Here is an 18,940-nt window from a genome sequence, read left to right on the forward strand (position 1 = left end):
TATAGGACATTGAAGAAAGAAACTTGGGAAGATACAAATAAGTAGAAGCATATACCATGTTCATGGATTGGAATAATTAACATTATTAAAATGTTCATATTACTCAAAGTAATCTATAGAGTCAATGCAATTCCTATTGAAATACAATGGCATATTTCACAGATCTAGAACAAATATTCCAAAAATTTATATAAAATGAAAAATGGCCCCAAATAGCCTCAGCAATCTTGAGAAAAAACAACAAAGTTGGAGTCACAATACCTGATATCAAACTATGCTACAAGGCCATTGTAATCAAAACAGTCTGGTACTGTCATAAGAACAGGTATATAGATCAATGGAACAAAATAGAGAGCCCAGAAATCAACCCACATATTTACGGTCAATTAATATTTGACAAAGGAGACAAGAGCATATAATGGAGTAAAGACTCTCTCTTCAATAAATGGTGTTGAGAAAATTGGACAGTTACATGCAAAAAGAAAAAAGAAACTAGACCACCAACTTACACCATGTACAAGAATAAACTTAACCGGCCAGTGTGGCTCAGTGATTGAGCATTGATTTATGCACCAAGAAGTTGCCGGTTTGATTCCCGGTCAGGGCACATGCCCAGGTTGCGGGCCCAATTCTCAGTGGGGGGCATGCAGGAAGTGGCCAATCAATATTCTCTCTCAACAATGTTTCTATCTCTCTCTCGCTCTCTCTTTCTCTCTCTCTAAAAATCAATGAAGAAAAAAATATATGTTAAAAAAAAACTCAGGCCCTGGCCAGTTTGGCTCAGCGGTTGGAGCGTCGGCCTGCGGTACAGAGAGACCCGGGTTCGGTTCCCGCTAAGGACGCGTACCTCGGTTGCAGTTTTTCCCCGGCCCTGGTTGGTCATGCGGGTGGCAGCCACTCGATGTGTCCCTTCACATCGATGTTTCTCTCTCTCTCTTCCTCTCTCTCCCTCCTGCTCTACCTGAACAAAAAATGGAAAAATGTCCTCGGGTGAGGATAAAAAACAAAAAAAACAAAAACTCAGAATGGATAAAAGACTTAAATGTAAGTTGCAAAACCATAAAAATCCTAGAAGAAAACACAAGCAGTAAAATCTCAGACATCTCTCGTAGCAATATTTTTGCTGCTATGTCTCCTATAGCAAGGAAAATACAGGTAAAAATATACAAATGGAACTATATCAAAATTAAAAGCTTGTGCACAGTAAAAGAAATCATCAGCAAAATGAAAAGGGAACCTACTATATGGGAGAACATATTTGCCAATTATACATCTGATAAGGGGTTAATTTCCAAAATATATGAAGAACTTATAACAACTCAACTCCAGGAAGACAAACAATCCAATTTAAAAATGCCCAAAATACCTGAAGAGACACTTCTCAAAAGGGGACATACAGATGGCCAATAGACAGATTAAAAAAAAAAAAAATACTCAATGTCATTAATCATCACAGAGATGCAGAATGACTATGACCAATAAATGAACAAACAATAAATGCTGGCAAAGATGTAGAGAAAAGGGAACCTTATTGCACTGTTGGTGGGAATGCAGACTGGTGCAGCATTGTGAAAAACTGTATGGAGTTTCCTCCAAAAAATTAAAAATGGAACTGCCTTTTGATCCAGTGATCCCACTTTTGGGAATATATCCTAGAAGAATCCCAAACACCAATCAGAAAGAATATATGCACCCCTATGTTCATAGCAGCATTATTTACAATAGGCAAGATCTTGAGAACCCATGAGTAAATGAGTGGATAAAAAAGCAGTGTTACATGTACACAATGGAATGCTACATGGCTGTAAAAAAGAAGAAGAAAGAAATGAAGGAAACCGAAAAATGGCGGCGGAGTGAACGGAGCTACACAGACCGTCTCCCAGAACCAAACTGGAATTACAACTATAACACAGACAAATCGACGGGAAAAACCAACAGAAAAGCAGCTTGCGAGGACCATACAAGGAGGGACACCGACTCGATCCCCGTAGGCTTGCACAGGCGCGAGACGGGGCTGGGAGCCCACGGTCGGCAGCTCGGCAGCGGCCTCAGCTGGGAGCGGCGCCCGCGGGTTACACTCCCAGGCGGCTCCACAGCGCAGCCGGGACAGAGGCTGAAACAGCCACAGCCACTCACCTTGGGCTCCGGCAGAGGGAGGGCGGACTGGACTGGAACTGTGTCGGGACACTCGGGGTTTGGAGGGCGCTCAGAGCTTTGGCTGAGCGCAGCCACTCAGGACGGGGGCCACATTGCTCCTTCCCAGGGATCTGAGGAGAGGCAGCAGCCCCTCCCTTGGAGATCCAACCCCACCCTGTGGGCCATTGAAGTGCTAATTGAGGCTCACTAACAACCAGCATCTGCCCCACCCTCGTGAAAGCCCTTGGCTGAGCACCAGAGGGAGTTTTTCAATCAACTGACAACCCAAAACTCATCAATTAACCTAGACTGCTAGCCTCCAGGCAAAAAGCTAGAGGATAACAGTACGTTTCCTGGGCTGGCAACTTTAACCAGGAAAGTAAGACTTGACAGTGGTGTTCAATGTGGGTCCTCCCTCGCTCATCTAAACCCAGGAGAGGGAGCCACAAACAGCAGAACACCAACACCCACAGGGAGAACTTGACAGGCTCCAAAGCCCACAGTGATAGCCAAAATGGTGAAACACAGAAACAGAAGCCAAATGAAAGAGCAAGACACCTCCACCGAAGATGAGATCAATGCAGAGCAATTAGGCATGTTAACAGAGCTAGAATTCAGAGCCATGATCATGAGGAAGCTGAACAGCATGAGTAAGGACATAGAGACACTGAAAATAAGCCAATTGGAAATTAAAAACCAACAAGAAGACATAAAAAATGACATATCAGAAATGAAAAACACATTGGAAGGTTTAAAAAGCAGAGTAGGGGAAGCTGAGAACCGATCAGTGAATTAGAAGACAGGGTAGAAAAAATCAACCAATCAGAAAAACAAAAGGAAAAAACTATTAAAAAACAGGAAGACAGCTTAAGAGAACTATGGGACAACTGGAAACGTAATAATATTCGCATCATAGGAGTCCCCGAAGAAGAAGAAAATGAGCAAGGGATAGAGAATATATTCAAAAACATAGTGAGAGAAAACTTCCCTAATTTGGTGAAGGAAGAAGGCATTCAAGTTCAAGAAGCACAGAGAGTCCCAAGTAAGAAGAACCCAAACAGGCCCACACCAAGACACATAGTAATTAAAATGCCACAAATTAAAGACAAAGAGAGAATCCTAAAAGCAGCAAGAGATAAGCAACAGGTTACCTACAAAGGGAACCCCATAAGGCTCTCAGCTGACTTCTCACAAGAAACACTACAGGCCAGAAGAGAATGGCATGAAGTAATCAAAGTCATGAAAAACAAGAATCTGAATCCAAGACTACTCTACCCAGCAAGGCTATCATTCAAAATAGAAGGTCAAATAAAGAGCTTCTCAGACAATAAAAGGCTAAGGGAGTACATTAGCACCAAACCAGCACTGCAAGAAATGTTAAAAGGACTGCTGTAATTAGCAGTAGAAATGGGAAGAAAAATAGAACCACACTAAACAAAAATGGCAATAAATAAGTACATATCAATAATCACCTTAAACGTTAATGGATTGAATGCTCCCATAAAGAGACACAGAGTAGCTGATTGGATAAGAAAGCATGACTCATCTATATGTTGTCTACAAGAGACCCACCTCTCAACAAAAGACTCACATAGGTTGAAAGTGAAGGGATGGAAAAAAATTTTCCAAGCAAATGGAAAGCAAAAAAAAGCTGGGGTAGCAATTCTCATATCTGATAAAATAGATTTCAAAATGAAGACCATAACTAGAGACAAAGACGGCCACTACATAATATTGAAAGGATCTATCCAACAGGAAGATATAACCTTGATAAACATATATGCACCCAATATAGGAGCACCAAAATATATTAAAAATCTTCTGGAGGACTTCCAAGGAGAAATCGACAACAATACAATCATAGCAGGGGACTTCAACACCCCGTTGACAGCACTGGATAGATCCTCTAGGCAAAAAATTAGCAAGGAAACAGAGACTCTAAATGAAGCACTAGACCAAATGGATTTAATAGATATCTACAGAGAATTACACCCCAAAACTACAGAATACACATTCTTCTCAAGTGCACATGAGACATTCTCAAAGATAGACCACATGATAGGACACAAACTAAATCTCTACAAGTTCAAGAAGATTGAAATCATATCAAGCATCTTCTCAGATCACAATGGCATGAAACTAGAAATCAATTGCAACAAGAACATGCAAAGACATTTCGACACATGGAGGTTAAATAGCATGTTATTAAACAATGATTGGGTCACCGACGGGATCAAGGAAGAAATTAAAAACTTCCTGGAAACCAATGAAAATGAACACACAACAACACAAAATCTATGGGATGCAGCAAAAGCAGTTCTGACAGGGAAGTTCATAGCACTACAGGCCTACCTCAAAAAACAAGAAAAATTTCTAATTGACTGTCTAACCTCACAACTTAAGGAACTAGAAAGCAAACAAAAAGAAAACCCCAGAGCAAGTAGAAGGAAGGAAATAGTAAAGATCAGAGCAGAAATAAATGACATAGAGACCAAAAAAACAATTCAAAGGATCAATGAAACAAAGAGCTGGTTTTTCAAAAAGATAAACAAGATTGACGGACCCTTAGCTAGACTCACCAAGAAACAAAGAGAGAGAACCCAAATACACAAAATCAGAAATGAAAGAAGAGAAGTAACAACCAACACCACGGAAATACAAAAGATCGTTAACAACTACTATGAACAACAATATGGCAACAAATTCGAAAATCTAAGCGAAACGGACAAATTTCTAGAAACACACAGTCTCCCAAAACTATTCCCGGAAGAGATAAAAAACTTGAACAGACCAATAACAACCAAGGAAATTGAAGAGGTAATCAAGACTCTCCAAGCAAACAAAAGCCCAGGCCCAGATGGTTTCACAGGGGAGTTTTACCGAACATTTAAAAAAGAACTAACACCCATTCTCCTCAAACTATTTCAAAAAATTCAAGAAGAAGGAAGACTTCCAAACACGTTCTATGAGGCCACCATAATTCTAATTCCAAAACCAGAAAAAGACACTACGAAGAAAGAAAACTACAGGCCAATATCCCTGATGAACATAGACGCCAAAATCCTGAACAAAATATTAGCAAATCGGATCCAGAAGTACATCAAAAAAATTATTCACCATGACCAAGTGGGATTCATTCCAGGGATGCAAGGCTGGTACAATATTCACAAATCAATAAACGTGATACACCACATCAACAAAATGAAGAATAAAAACCACATGATCATATCAATAGATGCTGAAAAAGCATTCGACAAAATCCAGCATCCATTTCTGATAAAAATGCTCAGCAATGTAGGAATAGAGGGATCATATCTCGACATAATAAAGGCCATATATGAAAGACCTACAGCCAACATCATACTCAATGGACAGAAACTAAAAACATTTCCATTAAGAACAGGAACAAGACAGGGATGTCCACTTTCGCCACTCTTATTTAACATTGTACTGGAAGTCTTAGCCACAGCAATCAGACAGGAAGAAAAAATAAAAGGGATCCAAATTGGAAAGGAAGAAGTGAAACTGTCATTATTTGCAGATGACATGATATTGTACATAGAAAACCCTAAAGACTCCATCAAAAATCTATTAGACTTAATAAATGAATTTGGCAAAGTAGCAGGATACAAAATTAACGTCAAGAAATCGACGGCATTCTTGTACATCAATGATGAACTCACAGAAAGAGAAACTGAAAAAACAATCCCATTTACCATCGCGCCAAAAAAATTACGATACCTAGGAATAAACTTAACCAAAGAAGTAAAGGACCTATTTGCAGAAAACTACAGGTCATTGAAAAAAGAAATAGAGGAAGATATAAAAAAGTGGAAGCACATACCCTGTTCATGGATTGGAAGAATTAACATAATTAAAATGTCCATACTACCCAAAGCAATCTATAGATTCAATGCAATCCCCATCAAAATACCAACGACATATTTCATAGAAGTAGAACAAACACTTCAAAAGTTCATATGGAACCAAAAAAGACCCCGAATAGCCACAGCAATCTTGAAAAAGAAGAACAAAGTAGGTGGGATCACAATACCAGATATCAGGTTATACTACAAAGCGACTGTAACCAAAACAGCCTGGTACTGGGACAAGAACAGGCATATAGACCAGTGGAACAGAACTGAAAACCCAGAAATGGACCCAAGGCAATACGCTCAATTAATATTTGACAAAGGTGGCAAGAGCATACAGTGGAGTAAAGACAGCCTCTTTAATAAATGGTGTTGGGAAAATTGGACAGCTACATGCAAAAAAATGAAACTAGACCATCAACTTACACCATACACAAAAATAAACTCAAAATGGATAAAAGACTTAAATGTGACCCGTGAATCCATAAAAATTCTAGATGAAAATGTAGGCAACAAAATTTCGGACATCATACGGAGCAGAATTTTCACTGATACATCACCTAAGGCAACAGAAATAAAGGAGAAAATGAACACATGGGACTACATCAAACTAAAAAGCTTCTGCACAGCAAAAGAAACAATCATCAAAATGGAAAGGGAACCCACTGTATGGGAGAACATCATTGCCAATGATGTATCAGACAAGGGGTTAATTTCCAATATATATAGAGTGCTCATACAACTCCACAAAAGGAAGACAAAGAACCCAATTAAAAAATGGGCAGAGGAGCTGAATAGACACCTCTCCAAACAGGACATACAAATGGCCAAGAGACATATGAAGAAATGCTCAACATCACTAATCATCAGAGAGATGCAAATTAAAACAACAATGAGGTATCACCTCACACCTGTCAGAATGGCTGCCATCAACAAATCATCAAACAACAAGTGTTGGCGAGGGTGTGGAGAAAAGGGGACTCTAATACACTGTTGGTGGGAATGCAGACTGGTGCAACCGCTATGGAAAACAATATGGTGCTACCTCAAAAAATTAAAAATTGAACTTCCATTTGACCCAGTGATCCCACTGCTGGGAATATACCCTAAGAAGCCTGAAACACCAATCAGGAAGAATATATGTACCCCCATGTTCATAGCAGCACTATTTACAATAGCTAAGATCTGGAAACAGCCCAAGTGTCCACCAGTAGACGAATGGATAAAAAAGCTGTGGTACATATACGCAATGGAGTACTATGCAGCGGTAAGAAAGAAAGATCTCTTATCCTTTGAGACGACATGGAGGGACCTGGAAAGTATTATCCTAAGTGAAAGAAGCCAAGCAGAAAAAGACAAATACCACATGATCTCACTTATATATGCAATATAATGAACATAACAGTCTGAGGAATACAGTAGACCCAGACACATGGAAGTAGGGCACAGACTGACATCCCTCAGAAGAGGGGATGGGGGGTGGGGGGGTGGGAAGAGATAAACCACAGAACTTATATGCATGTATGCATGACCAATGGACATGGACAACTAAGCCGGGGACAGGGTGGAGGGGGGTTAGGGTGGGGGGTGCCAATGGGGTAAAAAGGTAAAATATCTGTAACAAAAAGAAAAATAAATAAAATATTATTCAAAAAAAAAAAAAGAAATGAAGAAATGAAGAGAAAGAAAGAAAGAAAGAAAGAAAGAAAGAAAGAAAGAAAGAAAGAAAGAAAGAAAGAAAGAGGGAGGGAGGGAGGGAGGGAGGGAGGGAGGAAGGAAGGAAGGAAGGAAGGAAGGAAGGAAGGAAGGAAGGAAGGAAGGAAGGAAGGAAGGAAGGAAGGAAGGAAGGGAGAGAGAAAGAAAGAAATAGAGAAAGAAAGAAAAGAAATCTTACTTTTTGCGACAGCATGGATGGACCTGGAGATTATTATAAGTGAAATAAGCCAGTCAGAGAAAGACAGATACCATATGATCTCACTTATATGTGGAATCTAATGAACAAAATAAACTGATGAACCAAATAGAAACAGAGGCATGGATACATAGAACCAACTGACAGCTGTTAGAGTGAAGGAGATGAGGGGAAATGGATGAAAGGAGGTGAAAGGATTAGCCAAAGAACATATATGCATAACAAATAGACACAGACAACAGTGTAGTGATGGCCAGAGGGAAGGGGGAGTGGGTGCTGAGTGGAGGTGGGCCAAGGATGGCAGGAATGGGGGCACCTATAATGGTGTCGATAATAATAATAATGTAACATAACAGTTAAAAGAACAGGCATCTGCAGTAGGAAAGAGTTTGGCTTGTTTGAGGATGGCAGTGGGACAGGAGGAAAGGGAATAAAGTGAATGGGTTTATGAAATGTTACCAGAGGGATAAGACAGGGATCTGTTTAATTAATAGTAAAGGTTCTTTCAACTTTTGGTCTTTCCCTGATTTAATTTATTTGTTCTGTTAAACACTGTTGGTTTTTCCCTCAACACTTCACACATGACTATGCTCACCTGGTTCATTTACAAACTTTTTTACTTTCATTTATTTTCTTTTTTTAACTTATCTTTATTGTTGAATGTATTACAGATGTTTCTCCCCTTTTTCCCCATTGACCCCAATGTCACCCCACTCCTGCCTTCCTCACACTATTGTCAGTGTCCATTGGTTATGCATATAGGCATCGAAGTTCTTTGGTATATCTCATCCCGCCTGCCCTCCCCCCTTTCCCTTTGAGGTTCGTCAGTCTAACAACCAATTTGTACTTCTTAATTCCTTCATGTTTTTCACTCATCCCCCCAGCCCCCATCCATCAGGCAAGCAACAAAAAGTTCTCTGTATCTATGTGTCTGTTTCTGTTCTGCTTGCTCATTTTGTTTGTAGATTCAATTGTTGATAGATAGGTATTAATTGCCATTTTATTGTTCGTATTTTTGTTCTTCTCCTTCAAGAAGATCCTTCACCCTGGCCAGGGTGGCTCAGCAATTGGAGCATCAGCCCACGGACTGAAGAATCCCGGGTTTAGTTCCTGCTAAGGGCACATACCTTGGTTGCAGTTCGTCCCTGACCCCGGTTGAGGTTGTGTGGGTGGCAACCAGTCGATATGTCTCTCTCACAGCAATGTTTCTCTCTCTCTCTTTCTCCCTCTCTTTCTTCTCCTGCTCTATCTGAAGGTAAATGCAAAAATAATGTCCTCAAGTGAGGATAAAAAAAAAAAAAAAAAAGATCCTTCAGCATTTCATATAATAAAAATTGATTCTAAACGATAGCTTTGCAGGATAGAGTAATCTTGGTGTAGATCATTGCTTTTCATCACCTTGAACATCTATTGCCACTTCTTTCTAGTGTGCAATGTTTCTTTTGAGAAATTGGCTGACAGTCTTATGGGAGCTCCTTTGTAGGTTACAAACTGTTTTTCTCTTGCTTCTTTTATGATTCTCTTTGTATTTAACCTTTTGCATTTTGATGATGTGTCTTGGTGTGGACTTCTTTGGGTTCAACTTGATTAGGATTCTCTGTGCTTCCTGGACTTCTGTTTCCTTCACCAAGTTAGGGAAGTTTTCTGTCATTATTCTTTCGAATAGGTTTTTAATTTCTTGCTCGCTCTCTCCTCCTTCTGGCACCCCTATGATGTGAATGTTGACATGCTTGAAATTGTCCCAGAGGCTCCTTACACTATCCTCATTTTCTTGGATTCTTTTTTCTTTTTGCTGTTCTGATTGGGTGTTTTCTTCTTCCTTATATTCCAAATTGATGGTTTGCTTCTTGGCTTTACCTATTCTACTATTGATTCCCTGTAAATTATTCTTTATTTCAGTTAGTGCGTCCTTCATTTCTGACTGGTTCTTTTTTATTATGTCAATGTTCTTGCTAAGTTCCTTGGAAGTCTCCTTAAGTTCTTTGAAAGTCTTACTAAGTCCCTTGAATGTCTCACCAAGTTCCTTGACCAACCTTATAACCTGTGCTTTGAACTCTGCATCTGATTGATTGCTTATCTCCATTTTGTTTAGTTCTTTTCCTGGAGTTTTGTTCTTTTCTTTCATTTGGGACATGTTTCTTTGTCTCCTCATTTTGGCTGCTTCCCTGTGATTGTTTCTGTGTGTTACATAGAGTTGCTATGTCTCCTAGGCTTTGTAGGGTGGTCTGTTGTTGTAGATGTCCTGTAGGATCCAATGGCACAGTCTTCCTGATCACCCCAGCTGGGCCCTTGAGGTGCACCCCTAGTGTGGACCATACACCGTTCTGTTATAATTGAGTTTTTATTGCTGTTGCCATGTCAATGGGAGGCATTTACTCAGGCTGATCAGCTGCAAGGACTGACTGTGCCCACTAGCCACTGGCCTCTAACTAGCTTAGAGGATCAGCTGTGTAGTGGCCCACCACACAGACCAAGACTTACTTTATCAGGGCTCTGGTACCCACTGAGTCCATTCATTGAGTATGTCACTTGTGGAGGTGGTTGGGTGGTGTTGCTGCGATGTGGTCTGAAGCTAACAACTGGGTGTGCTGGTTCTGGGGCAAGGTCAGCCACTGCCTGTGTTCTATCCGGGGCCACCTGGCATAAGCTACAAAGTGATCTACAGATGGCTGCTTCTGTGCTGGGCTTGAAGGTGTCCAGTAAAAGCCAAGTTGTGAACCAAGGCTGGTTGCTTCTAGTGACAGGCCTGGGGCCACTTAACGAGAGGTGTGGGATTCACTGAGACCAGATGCCACTTGTTTGAGAGACTTTAGGAAACTCTGAAGCAGGATCCAAGACAGGACAAACCTATGGTAAAGCCACTGGAAACAGCTTGTGTGGATCCGAAAGTTGGGTGAGGTGGGGCCTCAGGGAATCAACAGGGTGGGGCAAACAGCATGAGGCAGGTTGCTGGAGTCCCAGATATGGTGGCCGTCTGCTGCCCCAGGGAAGGGCTTACCAAAGGAATGTCAGCCTCTGCCAGCACCTCTGTCCAGGAGAAAGCCACCTCTCCAGCCCTCGTACTGAGGCCAAACATTTCAGTTCTTCCCTGTTTGTCTCTGACGCCCCTCAAGCTGCCTCCCTTCCAAGCTCAGAGGGATCAAGTCTGAGTAAGTTTGTGTGTGGGCCCTTTAAGAGGAGCTGCCTGGGGCTCTAGTAGCTGCAGCCTCCTTCTGCCTCTGTTCCTGCTGGTTTTACATCCAGAAGTGATGTAGATTCTCTTCCTGGCACTGAAACCCTGAGCTGGATGTCTGATGTAAAACTGGGACCCCTCACTCCCCAGGGAGGACCTTCCCAGCTGAAGTGTCCCTCCTGGTTTTTATCCACCACACGTGGGTGTGGGACCAGCCTATCTGTGCCTCCGCCCCTTCTACCAGTCTCAGTGTGGCTGATTCTTTAATTTTGTAGTTGTAGGACTTCCATTCAGCTCAATGTCAGGCAGTTCTGAATGATGGTTGTGTTGTAGTTTAGTTGTAGTTTTGATGTGTTTGTGGGAGGAGGCCATACCACGTTTACCTACCCACCATCTACACAGGACCTTTACCTTCATTCTTTAGTGTCCTTCATAGATTCATCATCTTTCCATTCCTTAAATATTGATGTTCTGTTGTCTTTTTCCTGGGTGCATATTTTTTCTCACTTTCTACACTCTCTCTGAGGATCTTGGCCATATTCACACTTCCACACGAATGACTGCCATATCTAATCTCCCTCAGGATCTCTCTCCCAAATCTTTCGTCTGAATATTCCACACACTCACTCAGTCTGATAAAATGAAGTTACCTTTCCCTCAAAACCTGTTATTTTTTTACATTACCATTTTTTAGGTAGGACCTCCATCCACCTAGTCATATTTTTTAAATCATTCTTATTCTTCAATCCCCCCTCCCCTAGGTCCTCATCTTCTACAACAAATCACCAAATTATTTCAGCTTTACCTCCTACATATTCTTGAGTATGTTCATCACATTCTAGTTCTAACCTCTGGCCTAGTTCAAGAACTCATCCTCTCTTTTTTTAACTACTAAAATACCCCCACTACTCTCCCTGCCTCTTTCTTCCCTCTAATCTACCCTCTAGAGAACAACCCAAATTATCTATATAAAATAGGAGGCTGACTATCACTGTGACTACCCTACCAATTGCTGCTTCACATTCATTGGTTCATGTCCAAGCTCCTCAACATAGCATGAAATTCCCTCAGTCACATCTCCTTTTCAAGGTATGTTCTAGTATAGCACTAGGCTACATAAAGTTCCTTGAACAAGCATGCATTTTCATGCTTCTGTGTTGTGCTGGCTGAGTTGATATCATTTCCTCTACTTCCTCTGTCATTATACCTGCCACACATATTTAAATTACCCATACTTATCCTTTCAAATTGGGCTGTAGAGAAGAAGTCTTATTCACATTTGGTAACCCTCCAGGTCAGCATTTGTTCTTTCATTCAGTGAATATTTACCTACTACTCCCCAGGGTTCTGGGAAAACATTGGTGAACAAAACAAAGTCAGTCTTCATGGATCTCACATCCCAGTGAGGGGACTCCAGGAGATTGCCAGCATAATGGGCACTCAAGATCTATTACTCATAGTAAAAAATTCTGAAAATCAGGCAAATAAAAATTTTCTTAAACCACTGCATAAGCACACTGTCTGGAATATTGCTCTGACTCATTTTCCTTTCAAACAAATATGGCAGTGACTAAGGCAACTTGAGCAACAGATTGAACTGCCCTAATTGTGGATCCTGTGGTCTTTAGTAAATGATAAATCTGACTAGTGGAAAATATTTTCCCATATAAATGGAGGTATAACCTCATATTCAACCAATCTTCTGGGATAAGAAGGGAATAAATGACATCCCATTTAATTAGACATTAAGAAAAGCTATAGAAGATGAGACTTTTAAAGATGCTTTAAAGCCCTGGCCGGTTGCTCAGTGGTTAGAGCACCGGCCCGTGGACCAGGGAGTCCTGGGTTCGGTTCCCGATAAGGGCAGGTACCTCGGTTGGGGTTTGTCCCTGGCCCTGGTTGGGGTCGTGCAGGTGGCAACCAGTCGATGTATCTCTCTCACGTCGATGTTTCTCTCTTTCTTTCTCTTCCTCCCTCTCCCTCCCGCTCTATCTGAAAATAAATGCAAAAATGTCCTCAGGTGAGGATAAAAAATAAAAAATTAAAGATATTTTAAATACCATTACATTAGTAATCTATTTCCCTCACTAATAAACCCTGTCCTCTTTATATTTTCTCTTTCCCTAAAATGTGCTTAATAGATCACTTCTTAATTTTTGTTCATGGATGAAACATTAGTCACTATTTTCTACAAAGAAATGACTGAGGACAATAAAATTATTATAAGAAGTATTTATAGTTTGAAATAACTGTGTTCTTTGCTTTCTCCATTTAAATTAGCTTTCTCAGTTAAAATCTTTCTAGATTTCTAAATATCTGTTTTTTTGCCTTTGCTAATTAACCTCATGAGTGTCATGATTTTCAGAATGCAACACCCTTTGTCCTCTGCAAACCTAAAAAGTTCTTGTACCTCTGAGGAGTGAATTACAATGATTTTCCTGCTTATTTTCTGAGCCTTTTACCTCTCTATAGAGCTATCTTATAGGTGACTCTAACTAAACACTGCCATTTTCCCAACCTGCAGCAAAGCTGCTCCTCCCACTGTGGAAGGCACACAGGTTAGTAAGGGACACCACCACTTATTTATACAGATACTTAAGCCAAAAATCTGGCATCATCCTTGATTCTCTCCCTCTCATCTTTACCCCTGCACTCAGTCTATTTCTATCTCCTATTGATTCTTCCTTCTAAATGTCTCTCAAATCTACTGTCTTTGCTCCAGCCATCTCCCCGGCTCTAGCCCTAAAGTAGAACTTCATAACTTTTCACCTGGATTTCTGCTTCATAATCAGTCACTGGTTCACTGTTTCATTTATTATTTCCGTGTCCCTCCAGCAAACAGAGTTTAAATGTTTTAAAAAATATTTATCTGACCACGTTTAATTGACAATACTGAATGTCCTTTCATTGCCAAAAGGGCAAATAAATTCTTTAATGTGGCTTCTTGGCCCCTCATGACCTGGTCCCTGCCTACCTCTCAAACATGGTCTCTCACCACTCTCCTCACAATCAAGTCCACAAATTTCCTGGATGCCGCCATACTTTTAAATCTCTGTATCTTGGTTCAGACTATTTCATTGGTTCATCCCATACCCATTTTCTTAGAAAAGGTCAGGTCCTTCCTTGAGTCTCTTTGTTTTCCACCTATGTCACACTTTGTAACCACTTGCTCTATGCCTGTCTTCCACTAGAAAGTAAGTGCTAAGAAGAGGGGCCATGTTTTGTTCATTCTAGCATCCCCTACAATGAGCACAAAATAAATATTTGTTAACTAAACGAGGAGTGTGATTCTAACTGGAAAACTCATTATTGAAAAGAATTGAGAGTGAATATAATTTGTAGAAAACATAACCTTTTTTTTTTTTCCCAAAAGGCACAACTGGTCACATTTGACCTGTGGTAAATATCTATAACATTCCTGAGATTAAATCTCAAATATTAAATCTGTAGTCAAATTTGCATTTCATCAGACTTACAGTCTGGGCTTGGTGTTCGTTCAGCTGCCCAAGTTCACATCTGGGCTGATATATTTTAATTTGACTGTTAGAGGTTAACTTCCACAGCTGTTGTGGTACTGTACTGTCAATCATTTGCCTGTTAGATCAGGGTTTTACTGACTTGGAGAAAAAGACAACAATCTTCAGAAGACTTATTTTTCAGTCTTTTAGCAGAAAGCAATTAGTACTCTTCCCCATAGATGTGCATTTATTGCTGTCTCAAATTGTGAATATTCTTTACAAGAAAATGAAAACAGTGAATGGGACTTGAGGTGATATTTTCAAGTTTTAACTTGTCCTCAGTAGATAAAGTTTTAATATATAATTTTTTAAAATAAAAACTGAGTTTTTCCCAAACGCTAAAACTAAGAGCATTTAAGCCTCACTCTCTTCATTCAACAAACATTTACCAGACACTGCTGGCTAGTAATGAGCTCTGTGGTGGCATCATATTATAACATATTTTATTATGTGCTTTGACCCTCTATTTCTTGTTACTCTGTGACCCTTCAGACAACAGCTGGGCATTCTATTTGTATGTGTCAGGGAAGGGATTTCACAGAAGAACACAGGGGGAAAAAAATCCTTTCTCTTTAAACTTTTATGGCCTTTAAACTTCAAATCCTAAAGACTTGGGGGCATAACATTTTTTAAAAGCATGCAATCAGTTGGAACAATTTTTTCACATTGGATATGGAATCTATGCCAAGAGAAAAGAAGAGGCGCAAAGAAGAGAGGAGGGGGAAGGAGGAGAGGGGGAAGGAGAAGAGAGGGAGAGAGAGGAAAGGAAGGGAGGGGAACGGGAAAAAGAGGGGGAGGAAGAGTCAGAGGAAAGCAAAAGAATGAGATGCTAGAGGATCCCCCATAGAAAGCCCTGCTCTGAACCTCCCTGGACTCTATTCAGTCGGAGAGAAAGTTGGAACCTCCTGATAGAATCAGGAATCTAAGTAAATGGGAACCAATCCCACCTTTCCCTGATAGGGTTGTGAAAAGTAACAAGGCATCTGAGTTTTTTCGTGCTCATCATGCATCAGCTGAGATCTAATGAGGAAAACAGAAACAATTGTTTTTAAACTGAGGACTTTTAACTGTGACAGGTAATTGGCTACATAGGTGGTAGAGAAACTGAGAAGCCAAAAGGATAGTGACACAATCTAGAGATTAGCAGCGGCAGGAAACAACTATCAACCTTATGCTAGGACAGTGGGGAAAGATGGTGTAGGGTCACACAGGGATATAGCCCATTTCCCCCTCCCAGTCAGTTGAATGGTGTCCACCTGGCCAGCGGCTACAAGGAGCAGACCAGCACAGAACTGGGAGTTTTCCCACATCCTTGACAGCAAGCAAGTTTTGCTTTAGCTTGCAAGTAAGCCGTTCCCAGCACCACCTCCTCCCCACTGCTGGGTAAGCCCCTGCCTGACTCTGGCCAAGCGCCGTAACTGACCTGACTGGCTGCCATCGGGTCTTCCCCATAATGTAAGTACTAAAGGCTATGTCCTTCCCTCAGGTCCCTCGTGTGGTTTTTCGGACTGTCAGAGAACAGAGTGGTGATCCCTGGCTTGGAGCTCCTGCGTTACAGATGGTGTTATTTGAGCCCAGGGGCCGTGATTACTTGGGGAAACTGAACAGCAGCAGGCCTGACCAGACAGTCGTTATAAAGGAAATGCAGCTGCTCATGAGGACACAAAGAAAGGTGGAAGAGAATCCTGGCCTCTTCCTTCTTCTGACCCTTCAATTGCTCACAAATGCCTCTTAAGAACCAAACTCAACTGGAATCCATCTCACATGAGTCAGCCACTCTGAAACAGAGAGAGAGGTGAGGCATGGGTCTGAAGGCAAATACACCCTGAGAGCAGGAAAATGTCTTCAGGAGATATCTAGGACTATGGACCTAAGACAGTCTCACAGAGTCCCATGCCCCAGCATGACCCCAAGGAGCCCAGAGCAAGGCACATATGATAAGGTAGCCTAGAATTGAAGGGGCGTTGATGCTGGGACAAAGAAGACACATAAGGATCTACCTAGGCAGGAAACCAAAGACCAAATGGACCCTCAGAGCTTTCAGCTTGGACAGAAGACAACATTGAGGAGATAAGACTTGATTCTACCATAATGAATTAGCACGTATAACTGCTCCCCACCCCCATTCTCATACCACTTAATGATACACCAAGGAAGGGAAGAGGAGACCAGCTAGCAGAATGGAGGTTGAATCTAAATTCACTATTGGACAAAGAAAGAAAAGAAACCAATAAACAGACATAGTCCTTCATCTAAAAGAGCCCACTGAATGGTGGGGAAGGATGGACACACAACACAGATGTCAGTAATGTAGTGAGAAACAGAGAGAAACAGGTCATGTTAAAGGATGCATGTGGGCTAGAGATGCACATAGAGAAATTCCTGTAATTGTCTGTAAGGTGGGGCTTCTCAGAGAAGCGTCACAGACACTTAACAGATTATCTGTGAGTTTAACAGATTAATAGTCTTTCAGAAATATGGCAAATCTCTCCAGGTTTATGTTCCATTTGATTAGTAAATGAGGCAGTGCAAGAGTGACAGGATGGATGTGACCTGAATTTCAACTCTAATGAGCAGCATTAGCAGCTTGTAGGAAATAGTTCCTTAAAATGTATTCTTTCTTTTGCCCAACTGGTGTGGCTCAGTGGTTGAGCATTGACCCATGCACCAAGAGGTGTCAGTTCGATTCCCAGACAGGGCACATGCCCAGGTTGTAGGCCAAATCCCCAATGGGGGGCATGCAGGATGTGGCCAATCGATGTTCTCTCTCATTGCTGTTTCTATCTCTCTCTCTCCCTCTCCCTTCCTCTCTCTAAAATCAACACAGAAAAAAAGAATGTATTCTTTTGTAGATTTGATGAGACCATTTCTAGACTTCAATTTTGAACTAGCCTGAGATCTCAAGGCACTCGGGTAGTGTTATAAAATATGCAATCCACAAGAAAAACATACTTAAACAATCTTAAATACATTATTTCCACATTGACCAATTTCCATTATGAAACAAATTTCAGATCTATCATGTAACACTCCGATCTGTCAGTACTCTCTCACAATATAGTATTTTGCCATTTTTTTAAAAAGAAAAACAAGACCATAATTTACAAATGACCTCATCTAACATTATTCCAGAGACAATATTCCTAAACTAGCCTTTTTTATCTAATAATTTAAGAAATAAATTTAATTGTTCTCTCCATTGTTTATAAAAGGGAAAATGATTATATGACAGAAAACAATAAAAGCTATTGAACTATTTTGAACATTTTTTTTTTTTTACCTCATTAGAGATATCTGTTCCAGAGAGATCTAGTGATATCAAGGAAAAGATGTTTACAATACATTCAATTCCTAAGTCAGTCACATGTTCACAATTTCGTAAATTCAAGTAGTTTAAGTGAGGGCACCTGAAAGAAAGCAGCATGAAAAATTAATTTTCACTTTTTGTTACACTGTCAGTAACAATTTCTTCACATAGAAACTATTGGGAAAAGCAAATGATATTGAAGCAAAGATTTTACTCTTCTCAACATAAAAGTAAGTTTAATGGGAAAAAAAATGGCATTACAAAGTTAGATGAAAGGGAGGTAGATTATTATATAAGACATGCTTTCTGTGAGTTCATTTCATATCGCAATTTCTAATAAGAAAAAAAGATATCACGTACATATCATGTAAGTAACACAATGGATGACCACTAAAAATGCAAGGTTAAGTCTCTCACTATCCCTTTTGAGTTTGCTATAGGAATTGGGCTTGACCCTTAATGTACACATGACCTCTGATAAGTGAGGAGAATCAAGAATAAATCCACCAGCTAGAACATTCCTTAGGAAATGCTTGAGTAAAGATTTACATTGAGATAATATCCTTGAAAAGCATAGGGAGGCCACTCATGTCTAAATATTCATAACTTTATTAATTACTCAATTTCAAACTTCCTCAAATGTGAAATTAATAGAAACATCTCAGATATAATCAAAAGATTAATTTAATTTATGACTCCAATGTCTTTTATTTGATTTCACTGAGTATTGGACCAGCCTTTGGGCATCCCTAATGTTTTCCAAATGGTACTGAAGGTCTATCTCTGATCTCTCCTATTAGCAAATATACAATTACTAATGATATGATGTAAAATATTGTTCTATCATACCGCTCTGATAGTTTCACAATAGAGGCATCACCGAGGTTGATACAGTTACTTAAATTTAGCTCTCTTATCCTTATGCTCGAAGGACCATCAAGAAATTGCTTTAGTCCCACATCACCAATTCTGTAGGAAAGAGTAAGATGAGCTTTACATGTGATTTGATATGTAAGTATATAG

General features: G+C 40.3%; 1 protein-coding gene across 1 annotated transcript in view; it reads right to left on the reverse strand.

The window, feature by feature from the left end:
- The window catches only part of FBXL13 (F-box and leucine rich repeat protein 13), a 308,215-nt gene that overhangs the window by 74,444 nt on the left and 214,831 nt on the right, over nt 1–18,940 (reverse strand). Inside the window, exons 15-16 of the mRNA XM_036246460.1 lie at nt 18,767–18,886; nt 17,891–18,017 (exon numbers count right to left, since the gene is read on the reverse strand). Of these exons, the coding sequence (XP_036102353.1) occupies nt 17,891–18,017; nt 18,767–18,886 (247 nt within the window). The remainder of the gene's footprint in view (nt 1–17,890; nt 18,018–18,766; nt 18,887–18,940) is intronic.

The sequence above is a fragment of the Molossus molossus genome, unplaced genomic scaffold (genome assembly GCF_014108415.1).
Source record: "Molossus molossus isolate mMolMol1 unplaced genomic scaffold, mMolMol1.p scaffold_m16_p_7, whole genome shotgun sequence".
Classification (NCBI taxonomy): Eukaryota; Metazoa; Chordata; class Mammalia; order Chiroptera; family Molossidae; genus Molossus; species Molossus molossus.